Here is a 14,460-nt window from a genome sequence, read left to right as displayed (position 1 = left end):
GCAGAAACAAAAGTGATTGACCTAATCTTGTAAACAAAAAACAGACTTCTTGTTGGATAATAACGATTCAGCGTTCAAGTAGAGATATAAAAACAAGATGCTAATGCAGTTGGAGTTTCTTGGGAATACATTTTAAATTAGTCTATAGTTAAAAAAAAAATTGGTGAATTTTCTGACCGTAATTTCTATGTTTTAAAAGATTTATTTCCTTTAATAGTTATGCATGTAAAGTGCAAGTTTATTGTCATCATTATTGTCAAATCTGAAAGTCAGATTCGTATGTTGAAAGAAGATAAGACCTCTATATGGAGGCATCATATAACTGTTATGAATTAATGAAAAATGTTTATTTGTATGTAAAAACATTTTTGCTGATGCGAATTCTTGTTTTTGTAGCAGCTTGTGTTTGTTTGCATGCATTGTAATGTCTACACTTGTATCACGTATTCCCATCGACTTGCTGTCAGCTGTGGACATGCTGTGATGCAGTAAGAATACAATTCAATTTGAAAGTTAGAAATATAGAAACAATACGCAACCCATCATCACAGTTATTTTCATGAAAACAGTGTTAATTGGCGCAGGATGAGGATTTCTCCCAGCATGGGCTAAGACCAACTCGGCATGGTCAAATCCTTCCATTCACATAACTCAAGATTAATCTGAGCTCCCAATGAGATGCAACTCTTCATCCAAGGGCATTGCACGCACTTCATCGCGATCGTGCTTATATACAGAATGCAGAGGAGTATAAAAAAGACAACATAGTCCAAATGGGATAACCATCATTGAAAACAATCCCCTAGATAAAGCATATGCTTGTCTAGTTGAGCCTGTTTCTGCAATAACAGACTTTTTATTATACCCATAAATATTTTCTGCTACAATCCCAACTATGGGTGCAGCAAATGCTGAAAAAGAGCCCTCAAAGGCACGATCAAAAGCATATATCATAGTCCTATGTTTCGTAGGAACTACTTCTGCAAAAAGTGGACTATTAGCACATACTTGACACCAGCTAATTGTTAGACCCATAAACAGAAGTGTAGCTCCAAACAAGAACCAGCTCTCAGTCACCGGGGGTATGACTAGAAGTAGAATACAGGAGAAAGGTATACCCATGAAGGCACTGAATTGTGCACACATGATACGGCCTGAATTTGGAAAACTACGAGCCACGCGATCCGCTACCCAGCCCCCAAAGAGTGAACCAAATGCACATCCTCCAGCAAAAATGCCCATCAGTATTGCCGCACCTTTGTTGCTAAAACCTACAGAACAAGGGTGGAACAAGAAATATACATCTGAGTTCCCAAAATCTCACTAGAAACAGTTCTATTTACAATCCTTCAGTCTTAAGACAGTAGAAAGAGCATCTGAGGAATCAGAAAAACCAAGAGCCATATGTGTATCATAATAGTACAAACAACGGAGAAGAAAAAACCCGGTATTAATTTGCATTTATAATTCTATCTGAAAAAATTCTTCCATTATCTAGGGAATACATCAGAATTTTAACACAGAGAATCTATTGATCCTAGAACAAAACACGTGCATGTTATCATCCTTGGTCTATCTGCAAGGCAATGTGCATAGAGCCTGCATAGTATTTGACATGTTGCAAATCCTCAGCATGTAAGTCCCTATGATCACAGATCTACGATAAACAGTGGAAAGAACTGGGGGTACTATGAACCCAGTTGCTATGTTAAAAGTCTTTTCGGTTATACAAAGAGCACCGTGTTGCAGACAGATCAATATTGAAGTATCTATTGTTTATCAGCCATGTAACATGGTTTTAAAAACTTTTCCAAACAGAAAAGTTCTGAACTTTTGCAAACCTTTCCACTTCTCAAACCGGCCAAGCTTTCCTGTAATTGTAACTATGATCATAAGTAGGAAAATCAGCAAATAGGAACTTTTCACTTCTGGCAGAAATCAGCTAGCTGAAAAGAGGATGGAAATTCCATGAACAATATATCTTGCTTAACCACTGATTGATAGGAATACTTGTTTGGATAATCAATTCAAGTGAATAAAAGATGCTTACCTTTTTTTCACTATTGAATCTAGTTGCATTTTATGTATTTCAAGAATATATTTTAAAAGATTTTTCATTTTCGTGACTAGTGACTGCTCAAATAATCTCTTCCTTCAGTTTTTGCAACTGAATATAATACGTCAATTAATATATTTCTGCGACAGTTACAATGCAGGCAGTAGAAAAATTGAAATTTTGTTTAATGGGAAAACAAAAATTCCACGGTTTTTCTTCTCAGGAATCAACCAAAACCAAATCATATAAGGCTTCTTTTTACCTTCTTACTTTTTTCTGTGGACCTCATAACATGTTGAAATGTTCATAAATTGTGGATTGTATCTTGCACAGTGAATTCTTAACTAAGCTAATAAGGATTAGTTATCTCACTTATCTCTATTATTACCTTCACTAAGATAACTCTAAATTTCAAGCTTCAAGTTGGAGTACAATATGGACAAATGAAATGTATAATGCTCAGACACAAGGAGACAACATGCAAGATTTTTTCATTATTCCAAATAAAACAAACATAAGAATCTTGTTTTTCTTTAACTTACCTATCAGTTCGAACCACATGGTAAAAAATACCATTGCCGTCCATGGAAATGAACCTACAATTCCTTGCAACACTATGATCTGAAAAGTTTTTACTTTAACTACAGTCCTCATAGCCATCCAAGACTCTTTCCAAATGCTAGGTGAAATAACACCATCCTTTTGATCATATAAATCCCTGAAAAAAAATTCAAAATCTCTTGTTATGCACATACTTCCAGTTGCTGTTCAAACATAGGCACAATAGTTATAAAACAAATTTGCAATTATAGCTCATGGTAAAGAGCTTCCAATTCTCTTGTTTCTGCTATTAACTCAGAACTTCTTAAACTCCAGCTTCAACATCGTCACTCACTCCTGAGCCCTTAAAAGTGTAGTATAGGAAAGCTGCAAGTGCATGAATTGTCATTATGTTGAACTCTGATATCCACTTTCTAGTAATCTAAGTATTTTATTTACATGTCTATGATAGAGAAAACAAAACACCCATGGAAAATCTTTAAGTGAAAAAGTTTCATGATGTAGAGTTCTGCAATATAAAATATATAAGTTGTGATTCCAAGATAGAATTTACAGTAATTTATTGGACTTGGGAAAGAAAGTGACTCAATTGGCAAATATGACAGCTGCAGGCTACCTAAATAGACAGATTGTTGGGAAAGTCATCCTTTTGATAAGTATAAGCCAAGACAAGGCAAGGTATAAGCCATGCACAATGGCAAAGCTGCACTGTATAAACATACAAGAGTCGCATGCTTTCCCATGAGAAGAATTGCAGTAGAATAATACAAAAGATTGGCATGTAAAAGACTGTTCTTAAGAACAGAAAAGATTGGCATATGGTAAAAGGTTATCTTTAGAAGCTGAAGAAGACTAAGTTAAGGAGTTCTTTCACTTACTCCCTGACACAGCAATACATTTGGTCAACCCATATTTGCATTAATCCTTTGTAAATCCCTGGAACTAATAATCTCCTCTGCTACAAACTCCTGTCCTGCCACCCCTGCCTACACCACTTGTCTTTCAATACTAATAATCTTAACAAAGATTTATAAAGGATCTGAAATGGATCCCTTTTGATCGGTAAATCTTGACTAAAGAAATATCTGGACATCCACACTATATAATTGTTGACCTATATATAGTAATGGCTACCTCTAGTGACATGAAGGATGTGAAACTTAGGTTGATTGGTGGCTGTTATGTGGCTGATATAATCATACATGTATTTGTAAGGAAACAGTGAAGAAAAGCTCAAGAACTTCTGTGTGGTCTTGAGGAATACACTGGTACCTTCTTAAAATGGAAGCACCCATCATTTAAGACCTTTTAGCACCTGTCCTTTAGTGACCTTATGGACCATGGTTCAATTCGTGCTCAATCATCTCTTTCTCTTATTCAGCTTCGTATCTTACACTTTCACCAATGCAATTTCCAAGACCTCGAGGTTGGCTCCCTATGGGCCAACCCTGGAATAGGCCAACTTGTTCCCCATGGATTTTAAATCCTAGGTCCAGTTTTGTCTTGGGGTTGTAAATTGTAAAATCAGGTGACCTCATCGACTTGCTTTGTTTTCACACCTAAAAGCTAGTATAAAAGGAAGCCTAGGAACCTCATTTTGACATCATTAGACATGAAAGACATCCACTAGCAAGTTATCAATCACAAGACATTCCCAAGAGTTCAAGCAAGTAGATTTTCATAAAGCATTGAAGGCATTCAAAGATTCAAGGATCCTTTGTGAGCATTTTCTCTTCAAGATCTAGCATTTTGTTGGCCTTCAAAAGAGGAGATCTACATTGAGGCATTCATCATCTTCTTCATTGATGCACATTTACATCCTTGATTCCATGATGTGCTTTTGGTAGATCTATTGCATTTGTGGAGATTTTCAAAAATCTTTCATTGCAATTTTAACATCTTCAATATACAAGCATTGCAAATCCTTATTGACAAGGTTTTCCACAAGCAAGGTGAATACTTACATTTATCTTGCTTTCCTTCACATATTTACATTTAAACTTCAAGGTTGATTCCTAAATAGAGGGCTTGACTAAGACAAGCCCTCATCCACCGAAACATAAAACAAGATTTATTATGTGCAGGAATAGGATAGCTGAATTACAACTACAGATCTAGAAAACACTCATCAAAACATTTCCAAAAAAGTTGGACCGACTTTGCTACTGTGTCCTGGGAACATAGTGTCCTCATTGTAAAGCATCAAACACATTACCACTGGGTTGACATCTTCCTAAGGCCCTACGAAAAAGCAATATTTTCTAGGTCTTATGTTATGATCTTGAATCCACCCACAATTGGAAATTCTGTCACATGTTGAGATCCGCAATTTTTGAAGCAAAAAAGGCACATTCTTCAGTTAGAATAAAGTAATAACTTAATTATTAAGTCGTCTTGACTTGATCGTTAAATTGCCTTAGTTCTCTCTTAAGCTAGCACTTTATGCATTGACATTTAACAAGGACGCAATGCGTCTAGTTCCTACCGATAGTAGTTTAGTAGTTTTGATTTCTGATTTGTGTTGTGATAGTAGTTTTGATTTTTGTCGAGTTCAATAAAAATAAAAAATAAATGTAAGTGTTGTTTAACGATTAAAATAAATGTTTGAGAATTTTTTTTTTTTAAATGTTTTTAGAATTTTTCATTAACTTTACCAAATATTGAGGATAGATTTATTTTAAGAACAATAATTTCTTTTAGATTGTTAAAAAACCAAATTGGACGAATTTATGAATTATTTCAGATATAATATATATTAAAACTCTATAGTTGCAAAAAGTAATTGAATAATAAACTGTTCTGATTGGACAAACATATGCAAAAGTTGCACTCCCTACTGAAACAACCAATCAAAGTGTCAATAAATATAGTGTTGAATTAGTTTTAATGCAATAAATATGAAAACTTTATGGGTCAAAAAGTATTTGAATAATAAATTGTTCTAATTGGACAAACAAATTAAAAAGTTGAAGTGCATTGAATGCTATAGTTTACTGCCTACGGCAGGAACTAATAATTATATTGATTATAAAATGATTGCTTTTTAGGATTTCTTATTTTAGAACTCTCAATTTCCTTTATAAGGATTGATCATTGTATCTTTCATTTTATTCATCTAACAATATAATCTTTAATATTTTTAGAGCCCAAACCCTTGTTTTGTCATTCCATAATTCCTGGTAATAGGTTATCTTTGCATGCATGTGATCTTAGCTTCATGAGGTTGGTTTGACAACTTCTACATCCTCTACATATTTCAAGGTGAGTACATCATTCATTTTACGTTTTAGTCTCGACCTATTTTCATATCTTAATGTGGTCAATTGCTTACATTTAACACCTAGACCTATCTTACACTTCTCATTAAATCAATTAGCTCAATTGCACTTTTACATTTACACATCTTTAATCAAACTTTACATTGCATGAAAGAGAATTTGCTTGCGTACTTCCTTGATGTAATCTGGGTTTAGCAATAGCATCCCTTTATCCCTTTGGGTTTTGCTAATCAAACTTGAGTTATGTTGAGAGTTATGTTTGGAAGCCCCTCTTTCTCTTGTATTGAATGTTAGTGCAGAAGTGGTTAGTTAATGAATTCATCTCATATAGTTTATATTGTTGTCATGTTCCCATTATAAAATAAATCATTTATCAAACTATTGTAACGGGCCGATTGATTTAATGTATCTCGAACCCATTTTTATTTTGTTTCCGTAGTTTGTGTTGCTGTCGGCTATCTTTATACACCCTCGGAAAGTTTTCCCTGACAGGTATTTAAGCACGGCTTATAGGTAGTCGTTAGGTATGCAATTTGGATTTTTTTTTGTGCTGCAAATTCCTGTTGCGATTCTTTGTTGTTCGCCATTTCGGAAGTGAAAGATTTTCCCTATTTGGTCATCTCAGTTTCGGTTGGAATCAACCCTCACCCTATTCTGTAGCATGTATTACTTCGTTTGGATCTAGCAAATCAGAGCACCATCTTTTCGACATATATATATTTCTTGAAGGAATTATGTGTATTCGAATCTATATTATTTGTTGTCTGGATTCCATCAAAATCTCTGTGTTTGTGAATGAAAAAGAGTGTTCTCATTGTAGGGCTCAGATATCCATCCGCACCACTTCTTGTCCTTGTCTGCAATTGGTTCTTCCTTGGCCGTACGGCCTTTACCCTCCACCCACACTTCTGTACATTATCTTTGTCTTCCATCAACCCCAACGTACGGCCTATTGTACGGCCATCTAGCATTCGTCGTACATCCTCCTCTTTCCCCCCACCATACAAGTTGTTCCACCGTACATACTCCTCCACCCACCGTACAAGTTGCTCCACCGTACAGCCTGGAAGTTGAGGTCATCGTACTGCCCCATAACAATCCACACCATACAGCCACTCTAAGTCTTCATACTGTACGACTACTCTAGCCCCCAAACCATCGTATGGCATTCATTCCCTCCACCCTACACGTTCATCACTAAAACGTATGGCTTCCTCTTGCATCCAATACTGTACAACCCACAATTTTGCTATACATGCAGTTACTCTGTACATCTCTATCAGCTGAGGTCAATCAATCACCACTCAAAAGTTTGGAACATTACAATTGTTAAGTTCATTAGCACCCCCCTGCCCCCCACTTTCACCACTAAACATTTTGGTGAACCTAACATCCTTTAGATTTTTTTCAGAATTGGATCTTTCTCACTTGAAGATCTTCCTTATTTTGTATCATTTCACCTAAACATTTCGGTGAGCCCAACTTTCCCCCTTTCTTATTGGAGTTAGATTGTTTACTTGTATTGGATGTTTACCTTTTTGGTAAACCCAATGCATCTCTTTTTTAAACTTTGGACTTAGATTTAGCTATATTTGTGTGGTTAGATCTCATTAGAGTTTCCTTTTATGATCTCCTCTTTTATGAGCTTCATTACATTAGGTGAGATATACCACACAAGATAGAGATGTTATTATCATTATGAGTAATAAGCTTCTTAATAGCGGCAACACCTTGGACAAGCCAATTTTCCAATTTATTACACTCGCAAGAGAGCTTATCAACTTGGGAAGGAGGAACTCTTAAGGCTTCATCTTTATGATGGGAAGAGTGAGAACAGTTATGCTCCATGATAGGATTGAGATCTTGATGAATAATATTATTATCATCATGGGCGCTAGGAAGAAAAGAGGAAACATGATCAAAAGAGCCCATTAGTCTATGAGCTTCATTACATGGTCCTAGGAAGAAAAGAGGAAACATGATCAAAAGAGCCCATTAGTCTATTTGGATATGATGTTGTGAAACGAAAATAAGAGTAGGAACCATTCAATCAAATCTAAAACAGAAAACGAAAGAATAGAACAGTGGCTGGTTATTGACGAATGAACAACATCTACTAGCCAATATTAACAGAATGGACTGAACATTGTTGCCAAGATATACATATCTACAAATTCAGTGATTCCAATAGGAGAACTTAAAGGGACTATGGTTAACATTAGAGAACGGAGCCACGATTTAGTTGAAAGAGACTTTTAGTATCATGGAGAGTAGTAACCTTCCAAGTTCGTTATATATCAGAGAGCAGTGAGTTAAAGATAAAGGAAGTTAACAAAGATATTTATAATAGATTTGAGTGAGAAAAATATATCTGAAACAGTGACATAACTTGAATTTGCAATAATTCAGTATTGATCTGAAGCAGCAACATATAGCTCCTATTGATGTCTATGTATTGTCATAATCAAATTTACCCATCAACTATAGCAAAGCACTGCTGAAAGCAATATAAATTGATCAACATATCATTCACATCACGCATATCAACATCCCCTTTAAGATTAAATAGTATTTGATAAGCCATATGACTTCACTTACTTGGCTAAAGAGTAAGCATTTGGTAGAGTGAGAGGAGAGTTAAGGTAATTGTCCCTTGATTTCAAGTTATCCTAAATGGGGACATTACAAATACATGTTTCCAACAATCTCTTTAAATAAGGTTGACATCAATGACACAACACCAACACATTTCCAACATAAGCTTCCCTACTATTATTCAGTTTTGATAGAAAATAAAACTTAGCATGTTTTTTGTTTGTTATCCATGTTTTTTCGGATAAAGCTTCTTTTCTTAGTGTATAAACTAAGGAATATTTCTGATTTTTTTAGATTTATTCCCATTTTTTCTCTTCTTTATGCTTTGAGGAAGCCTATATTATTGCAATTCTTTCATTGTAATCAATGAGAAGTTCTATTTTTCATCTTCTGTTTGAATTTTTTTCCTTCTACAGCTGCATATCTGGTTCTATCATTCTAGCTAAATTATTTGTTGGCTAAGCTAAAATTTTACATGGTATCAGAGCTTAGAATGCTAGAAAGAAGAATAAAATTTCTTCTGCAGGTATGGAAGATTAGAGCTCAAAAGGAATGAAACCTTCTTTGTCTTCAAGGGTTTCTCTTACTGGATTTTGGGTATTCACAAGCTGAAATAAAGTTTCATTTACATTTATAGGGACTTAATCATGTCTTCTGGTAATTATTTTCATCATTCTATTGTCAAGCTGTCCTCAAAGAACTATTTATCTTGGAAAGAAGGGATAAAGAATCATTGACTTGAACAGGATCTACTACCCTATCTCCTTGGACATGCTCTTGAGCCAAGCAACTTTGAGCAGAAAAATGCATGGTTGAATAGTAATGACATGGTTCGTGGACTAATATGTCTTACTATTTCTGAGCATATCATACATCATATAGGGCACACTGAGTGCCCTTTCATTGCTTGGACAATCATCTAACAATTGTATGAAGATACTTGTTCTTTATTTGAAAGTGATTTTTCTTGGAAGATCAAGTTTGTATGGATGATACCAAGATTTCTAGTGCCCCAGCTTGTGTGAACACATCATCTTTGGATGATAAATTTGTTGATACCTCATTTACTGCTGCTGCTTCAGAGTTTGAAGTCACTTCATTGAAAGCTTATGATTATTCTTTGCAATAGGATCATTTATGTCTTTTGGATTCAATTGAATGGGATCAATTTCTACCTGACATATCCTTTTTGTTTATAGAATCCCTTATTTCAGATCTAGATGACACTATTGACAGCATACATATTCTTTTTGAAGAGGGTGATTCTTCTTTAGTTGTTGTGGGGGATCCTTCTTATCCTCTTTTTCACTTTCTATATTATCATTCCTTGCAGTTTGATATGAGCGTGGATACTTAGACACAATATTCTGAGGAGATCTATTTGCCTTCTAAGAAGATATCTGAGTCTTTGGACTATAATCTATATTGGTCTTCATCACATTTTAGTTTTTCATATTCAGCAATGTCTAATTTCATTATGACAACTTTCAGCATGGACAGAATTGAGCAGATTACAAAGACATGTATCTTGTGTTTTCTTCCTAGATATTCCTTTCAAGAATGGAGAGATTGCATTCATAGATATTTGGTTTCATTTCTTCCTAAAGGAAGGAATGTTGTTCAACGATCATGGAGCATCTTCTACATCCAGTTTCAAGCATCTACCATTTACTACATTTTGTGGAGGGATTCATTGTCTCTTCTATTTCACTTTCTGCAAGACCTTCTCAGATGAAGGATACTGCAACATATTTACTGCCATATAGACTTAGTGCATATTTTGAGGGGGGGGTTTGTTCCTACTAGGTTTTCCCTCTTTCCTCTTTCCTTTTCTTAGGCTTTGTCTCCTAAGTTAGACTTAGTGGGTGCGCGGGGGGTGGGTGGTTTTTTGTTTTTTATCAATGTTTTTTTGGATAAAGCTTATTTTTCTTAGTATAGCTAATTAAGGAATACTTCTGATTTCTTCAGTTTTATTCTCATTCTTCCTCTGCTTTACGCTTTGAGGAAGCTTATATTATTGTAATTCTTTCATTGTAATTAATGAGAGGTTCCATTTTTCACCTTGTGTTTGAATATTTTCTTTCTACAACTGCATAATTTGTTCTAACATTCTAGTTAGATTATTTACTGGTTAAGCTAAAATTTTACAAGTTTGCATGTTCCCTTTTGAAGTCAGTCCTCCATGAGCTATTTTGCAAAGATTGTTCCCAAGATTCCTTTAGTGGAATTTTACAACCTTTTAAAGCCTCGTCCCAATGAGCATCAAAACGATTATATGAACCATTGATTTTTTCCTTGAACCGTGCTGAGTTTTCCACATCTAAAAGTGAAATTGATGATGGGCCCACCATATTCTCAGTAGCGAACAAAAAAATCAACGAGAGAAAAGACCAAATAAAACACATATCTGCCATCATGGACAAGTAACAGAGCACAACATAGAAGGCAAACGAACGGCTAAGAGGGAGAACCGAACAAACAAATACCCCCTACCTCTGTTAGAAAGCAGAAACGACCAATCAAATATGATAATTGCAGGAGTTACAAATCTCACAATATACAAAAAGTTAGAACCAAAGATGACAACGTCGATGTACTCCAGTGACAAATAGACAGCCACATCAGCCTCCAATATAGAGAAGGACAGTAATAAGGGAGTTTCGCATCAACCACTGCCAAGAACAGACAAACATTAATTAAGATAAGAATAACCAGCGAGTCACAAGTAGCAACAAGAGCAAAGAAGCATACACATTCGGTAAGACAAGGGAAGTCAATTTTATGAGAAATATAGATTAAAATCAACTCACAACTTAACCGTAAACCTAAAAAAAAAAAATTATCCGGCACTTAAAAGTTGCTCGACACATGAAGGTGCCGAGTGCCAGTTTTACTCGGCACTTGATGGTGCCGAGTGGCAGGTTGCTCGGCACTTAAGAAAAGTGCTCGGCACAGGAAGGTGCCGAGTGCCAGAAATTACTCGGAACTTGCTCGGCACATGAAGGTGCCGAGTGACAGGCAACAGGTGCCGAGTGAACTCGGCACAAAGAGGAGAGCTCGGCAAGGGAAGGTGCCGAGTGAGCTCGGCTTGCACTGTGGAGAAATAGGGACCAAGCCGAGCGACCAGGGATATCACGTGAAACTTTTCACGATTAAAACCAAAGACTCAAAACTAAAAATATTCAACAAAGATCTTCTCAAATGCAATGTAGAGAGGAAGAACAATAGATTCGAGTATGCCTGCTTGCTTAGTATTTAACTTTGATTTAAAACAATACAAAATCTGGGAGCATTCGGCTTCAACCAAAAAACCCTAAATTTACCCTAAAAACTTCAAACGACTTCAATACTTCAAACTTTAAACTTGCAGCTCTAATGGCTGCATACAAAAACGCCTGGAGCAATCACTGCTTCACAGGTCGAATCCAATGAACAATAAACTTACAGAATGATTAGAGAGAAGACGTGCAACTGCAGGCACGAAATAAACAAACTTCTTTCTTTGCACTCTGACGACTGGATCTGCTGATCTTCTTCCACTGCTTTTCTCTGCAACTTCTAATCTGTTTTTTTTGTCTCTCTAGTCGAATGAATACAGAACATTCCCTTTTGTCTTCTGACCAAAAAAGTTTTCCCTCTCATTTTCAAACTCACCTACCCGTATTAATTTTTTCTGTCTGTTCTACAATCCGTCAGAGGTGGTAGGTGGGCGTTTGGCTCCAAGGGCAAACGGCCAAGAGCATTAAATATTCCAACAAATTTGCCTCAGTGAACAGAGATATATGTAGTGCGAAGACAACGATAAGGGAGTCACTCATCTCAGCAAAAATAATAATTAAATACCGGTGAGAAGGACTATCGTCCAGAGATAATAAATAATAAACAAACTAAGAGATATAGTATTCATACAAAGGAATATTACAGAGAAAGGTATGTACATTCAATCTCAGAATTAAATAAATGGCTAAAGTAAGAGAATGGAAATTATTCAGGAGAATACCATTTATTATTTTGAGGCTTATGATGATTAAAGAGACCAAGTTAATGTCGGTAAGATGACATCTATTTACAGATGTCGAGTTCCTTTAGAACTCAGATTAGAGGGCATTCAATAATGAATATTGGGATTTCCAAGAGGGAATCCCAGAGAGATTCATAGAGAATCTCTTACGAACAATATATATATATATATATTATAGTGGTTAATCATATGCATATGTTAGAGATGAGAGACTCGGTTAGAGGTAGGATCTCTACCAAGTAGTTACTCTTAATAAGCATACTCATTAATAGAGATCTCAGAGGCCTTAAGGAGGCATACTCCATATGACAATTGCCTAATCATGAATTATTTTCACTAGAGGATTAGGTAAATCTGAAAAGAGTTCCTCCTAAGGATTAGGAGGATTAGGGGTGGCTTTAGATGAATAGTTAATTATCTTTCATAACACATTATAGAATCTTGATTTAATGTCTTTTTTGTAATTTTTTTATCATGTACAAACAATTTTTTGTAGGTTCCAGTAGTCATTCCTCAAGCTAGTAGAGGGGACATTACAGTGGTTGTTTTTTGCAACCTTTTGGAGACATTGGCCCATGAACACGTGAATTAGTGCAGACTATTGATCTCATTGCAGATCAAACAACACAGACTAGTGACTTTTGAAAGTTGACTTTGGCGATAGAGGATCAACATCGTTTTCCAAAAAGCCTTTCAGCTTGAGCCCCACAAACTGTTGATCTCTCTAAGATCCAACACTGAGGATGTTTTCTTAGGGTTTTCGTCGATGCCAATGTTGGTTAAATCATGGTTATCAATGCCTATAGTTCTCATTGCAGGTTTTTTCTCTTTGTTGGAAGAGATTTCTGAGTAACATTCAAGACCACTAGTGGTTTCCTCTACAAACAATACTCTTAAGCATTTTTGGAGCCAAGCTTGCTCTCTTTGCATCACCAACCAAGAGCTTTGAAATATTCAAGTTTCATAGAACAACACAATTCTAGAGTAGACTTGTGCTTTGCAAAAGGTGCTTTGTCCCTAACTCAATTTGTACCATGAAAGGAGCATGTTGATGGCCACCAAACCCGAGCCCCCCACTTTAGTGTTGTGGAAAACTTTTTAAAAACCTAGGAGGAATAGGCCAATGGATAATATTGGCCCTTTTGATTTGCGTTTAATAGATTATCACACTAGTCCTTTGGATTCAGTACTTAAAAGCAAGCTTCCTATGAGTTCATTAGAAATGTAGTCAACTTTTCAATAAATTAAAATTTAAATAGAAATCTAGCATGCTATTTGATTATCATTTTGTTGAGGCTTTCTTTAATATTTCATGTAAAACTTCTCGCCCTCCCATATGAAGGGGGTGAAACAATTTATCTAGAAGGGATGTCTACTTTTTAGGTTTAGCCTACTCATTATTTTGGTACTTTGAATTACCATTTTGATGAATAGCTAAAATTAATTTTTCTATTTTAGGTAATTTATAAGTATACAGTTTTCTTCATTTGTAAACACCATCTCTTAATGAATGGAGAGGTTATTTTTTGCCATTTTCTTCATCTCCTGTCCCCTATTTTAATTTCACATACGTAATTTAGTTTGCTTGGCCCTTGAATGGAGTTAGTTGAACCCACCTTAACCACATCCATCAATGTTTTCCTATTCATGGGCATGTAGTGGAAATGGGTTAAGCCAGCTCCAACCACAATCCTTATGCTTTTAATGCTCAATATATCAAGTGATGAGCAGAGAGTTATTTGATCACTCAATATTGGCACATCACCCCATTTTTTTTTTATCTCTTCACTCTTTCTCTTTCCAACCTTCTGCATCCTATCCCCTTTTCTCTATGAGCATTAGTTTGATTATTAGATTAGATAGAAAGCCAGCCTTCTCTAGAGGTTGCTGGCATGTTTGAAGTTGTGTGTGTGAACATCCAAGAATTTAATACTATGTACTTATTTAAT

General features: G+C 35.6%; 1 protein-coding gene across 1 annotated transcript in view; it reads right to left on the bottom strand.

Moving 5' to 3' along the window:
* Positions 1-306: 306 nt before the first annotated feature.
* LOC149563862 (Major facilitator superfamily protein) overlaps positions 307-14,460 on the bottom strand; it is a 47,380-nt gene continuing 33,226 nt past the window's right edge. The window contains exons 3-4 of the mRNA XM_089826994.1: positions 2,599-2,774; positions 307-1,271 (exon numbers count right to left, since the gene is read on the bottom strand). Coding sequence (XP_089683120.1) covers positions 658-1,271; positions 2,599-2,774 — 790 coding nt within the window. The 3' untranslated portion in view covers positions 307-657. The remainder of the gene's footprint in view (positions 1,272-2,598; positions 2,775-14,460) is intronic.

The sequence above is a fragment of the Cupressus sempervirens genome, chromosome 4, assembly GCF_028749045.1.
Source record: "Cupressus sempervirens isolate cs-2001-9-10 chromosome 4, ASM2874904v1, whole genome shotgun sequence".
Lineage (NCBI taxonomy): Eukaryota > Viridiplantae > Streptophyta > Pinopsida > Cupressales > Cupressaceae > Cupressus > Cupressus sempervirens.
Note: the sequence above shows the minus strand (reverse complement) of the source record. Positions and strands in the feature narration are given on the sequence as shown.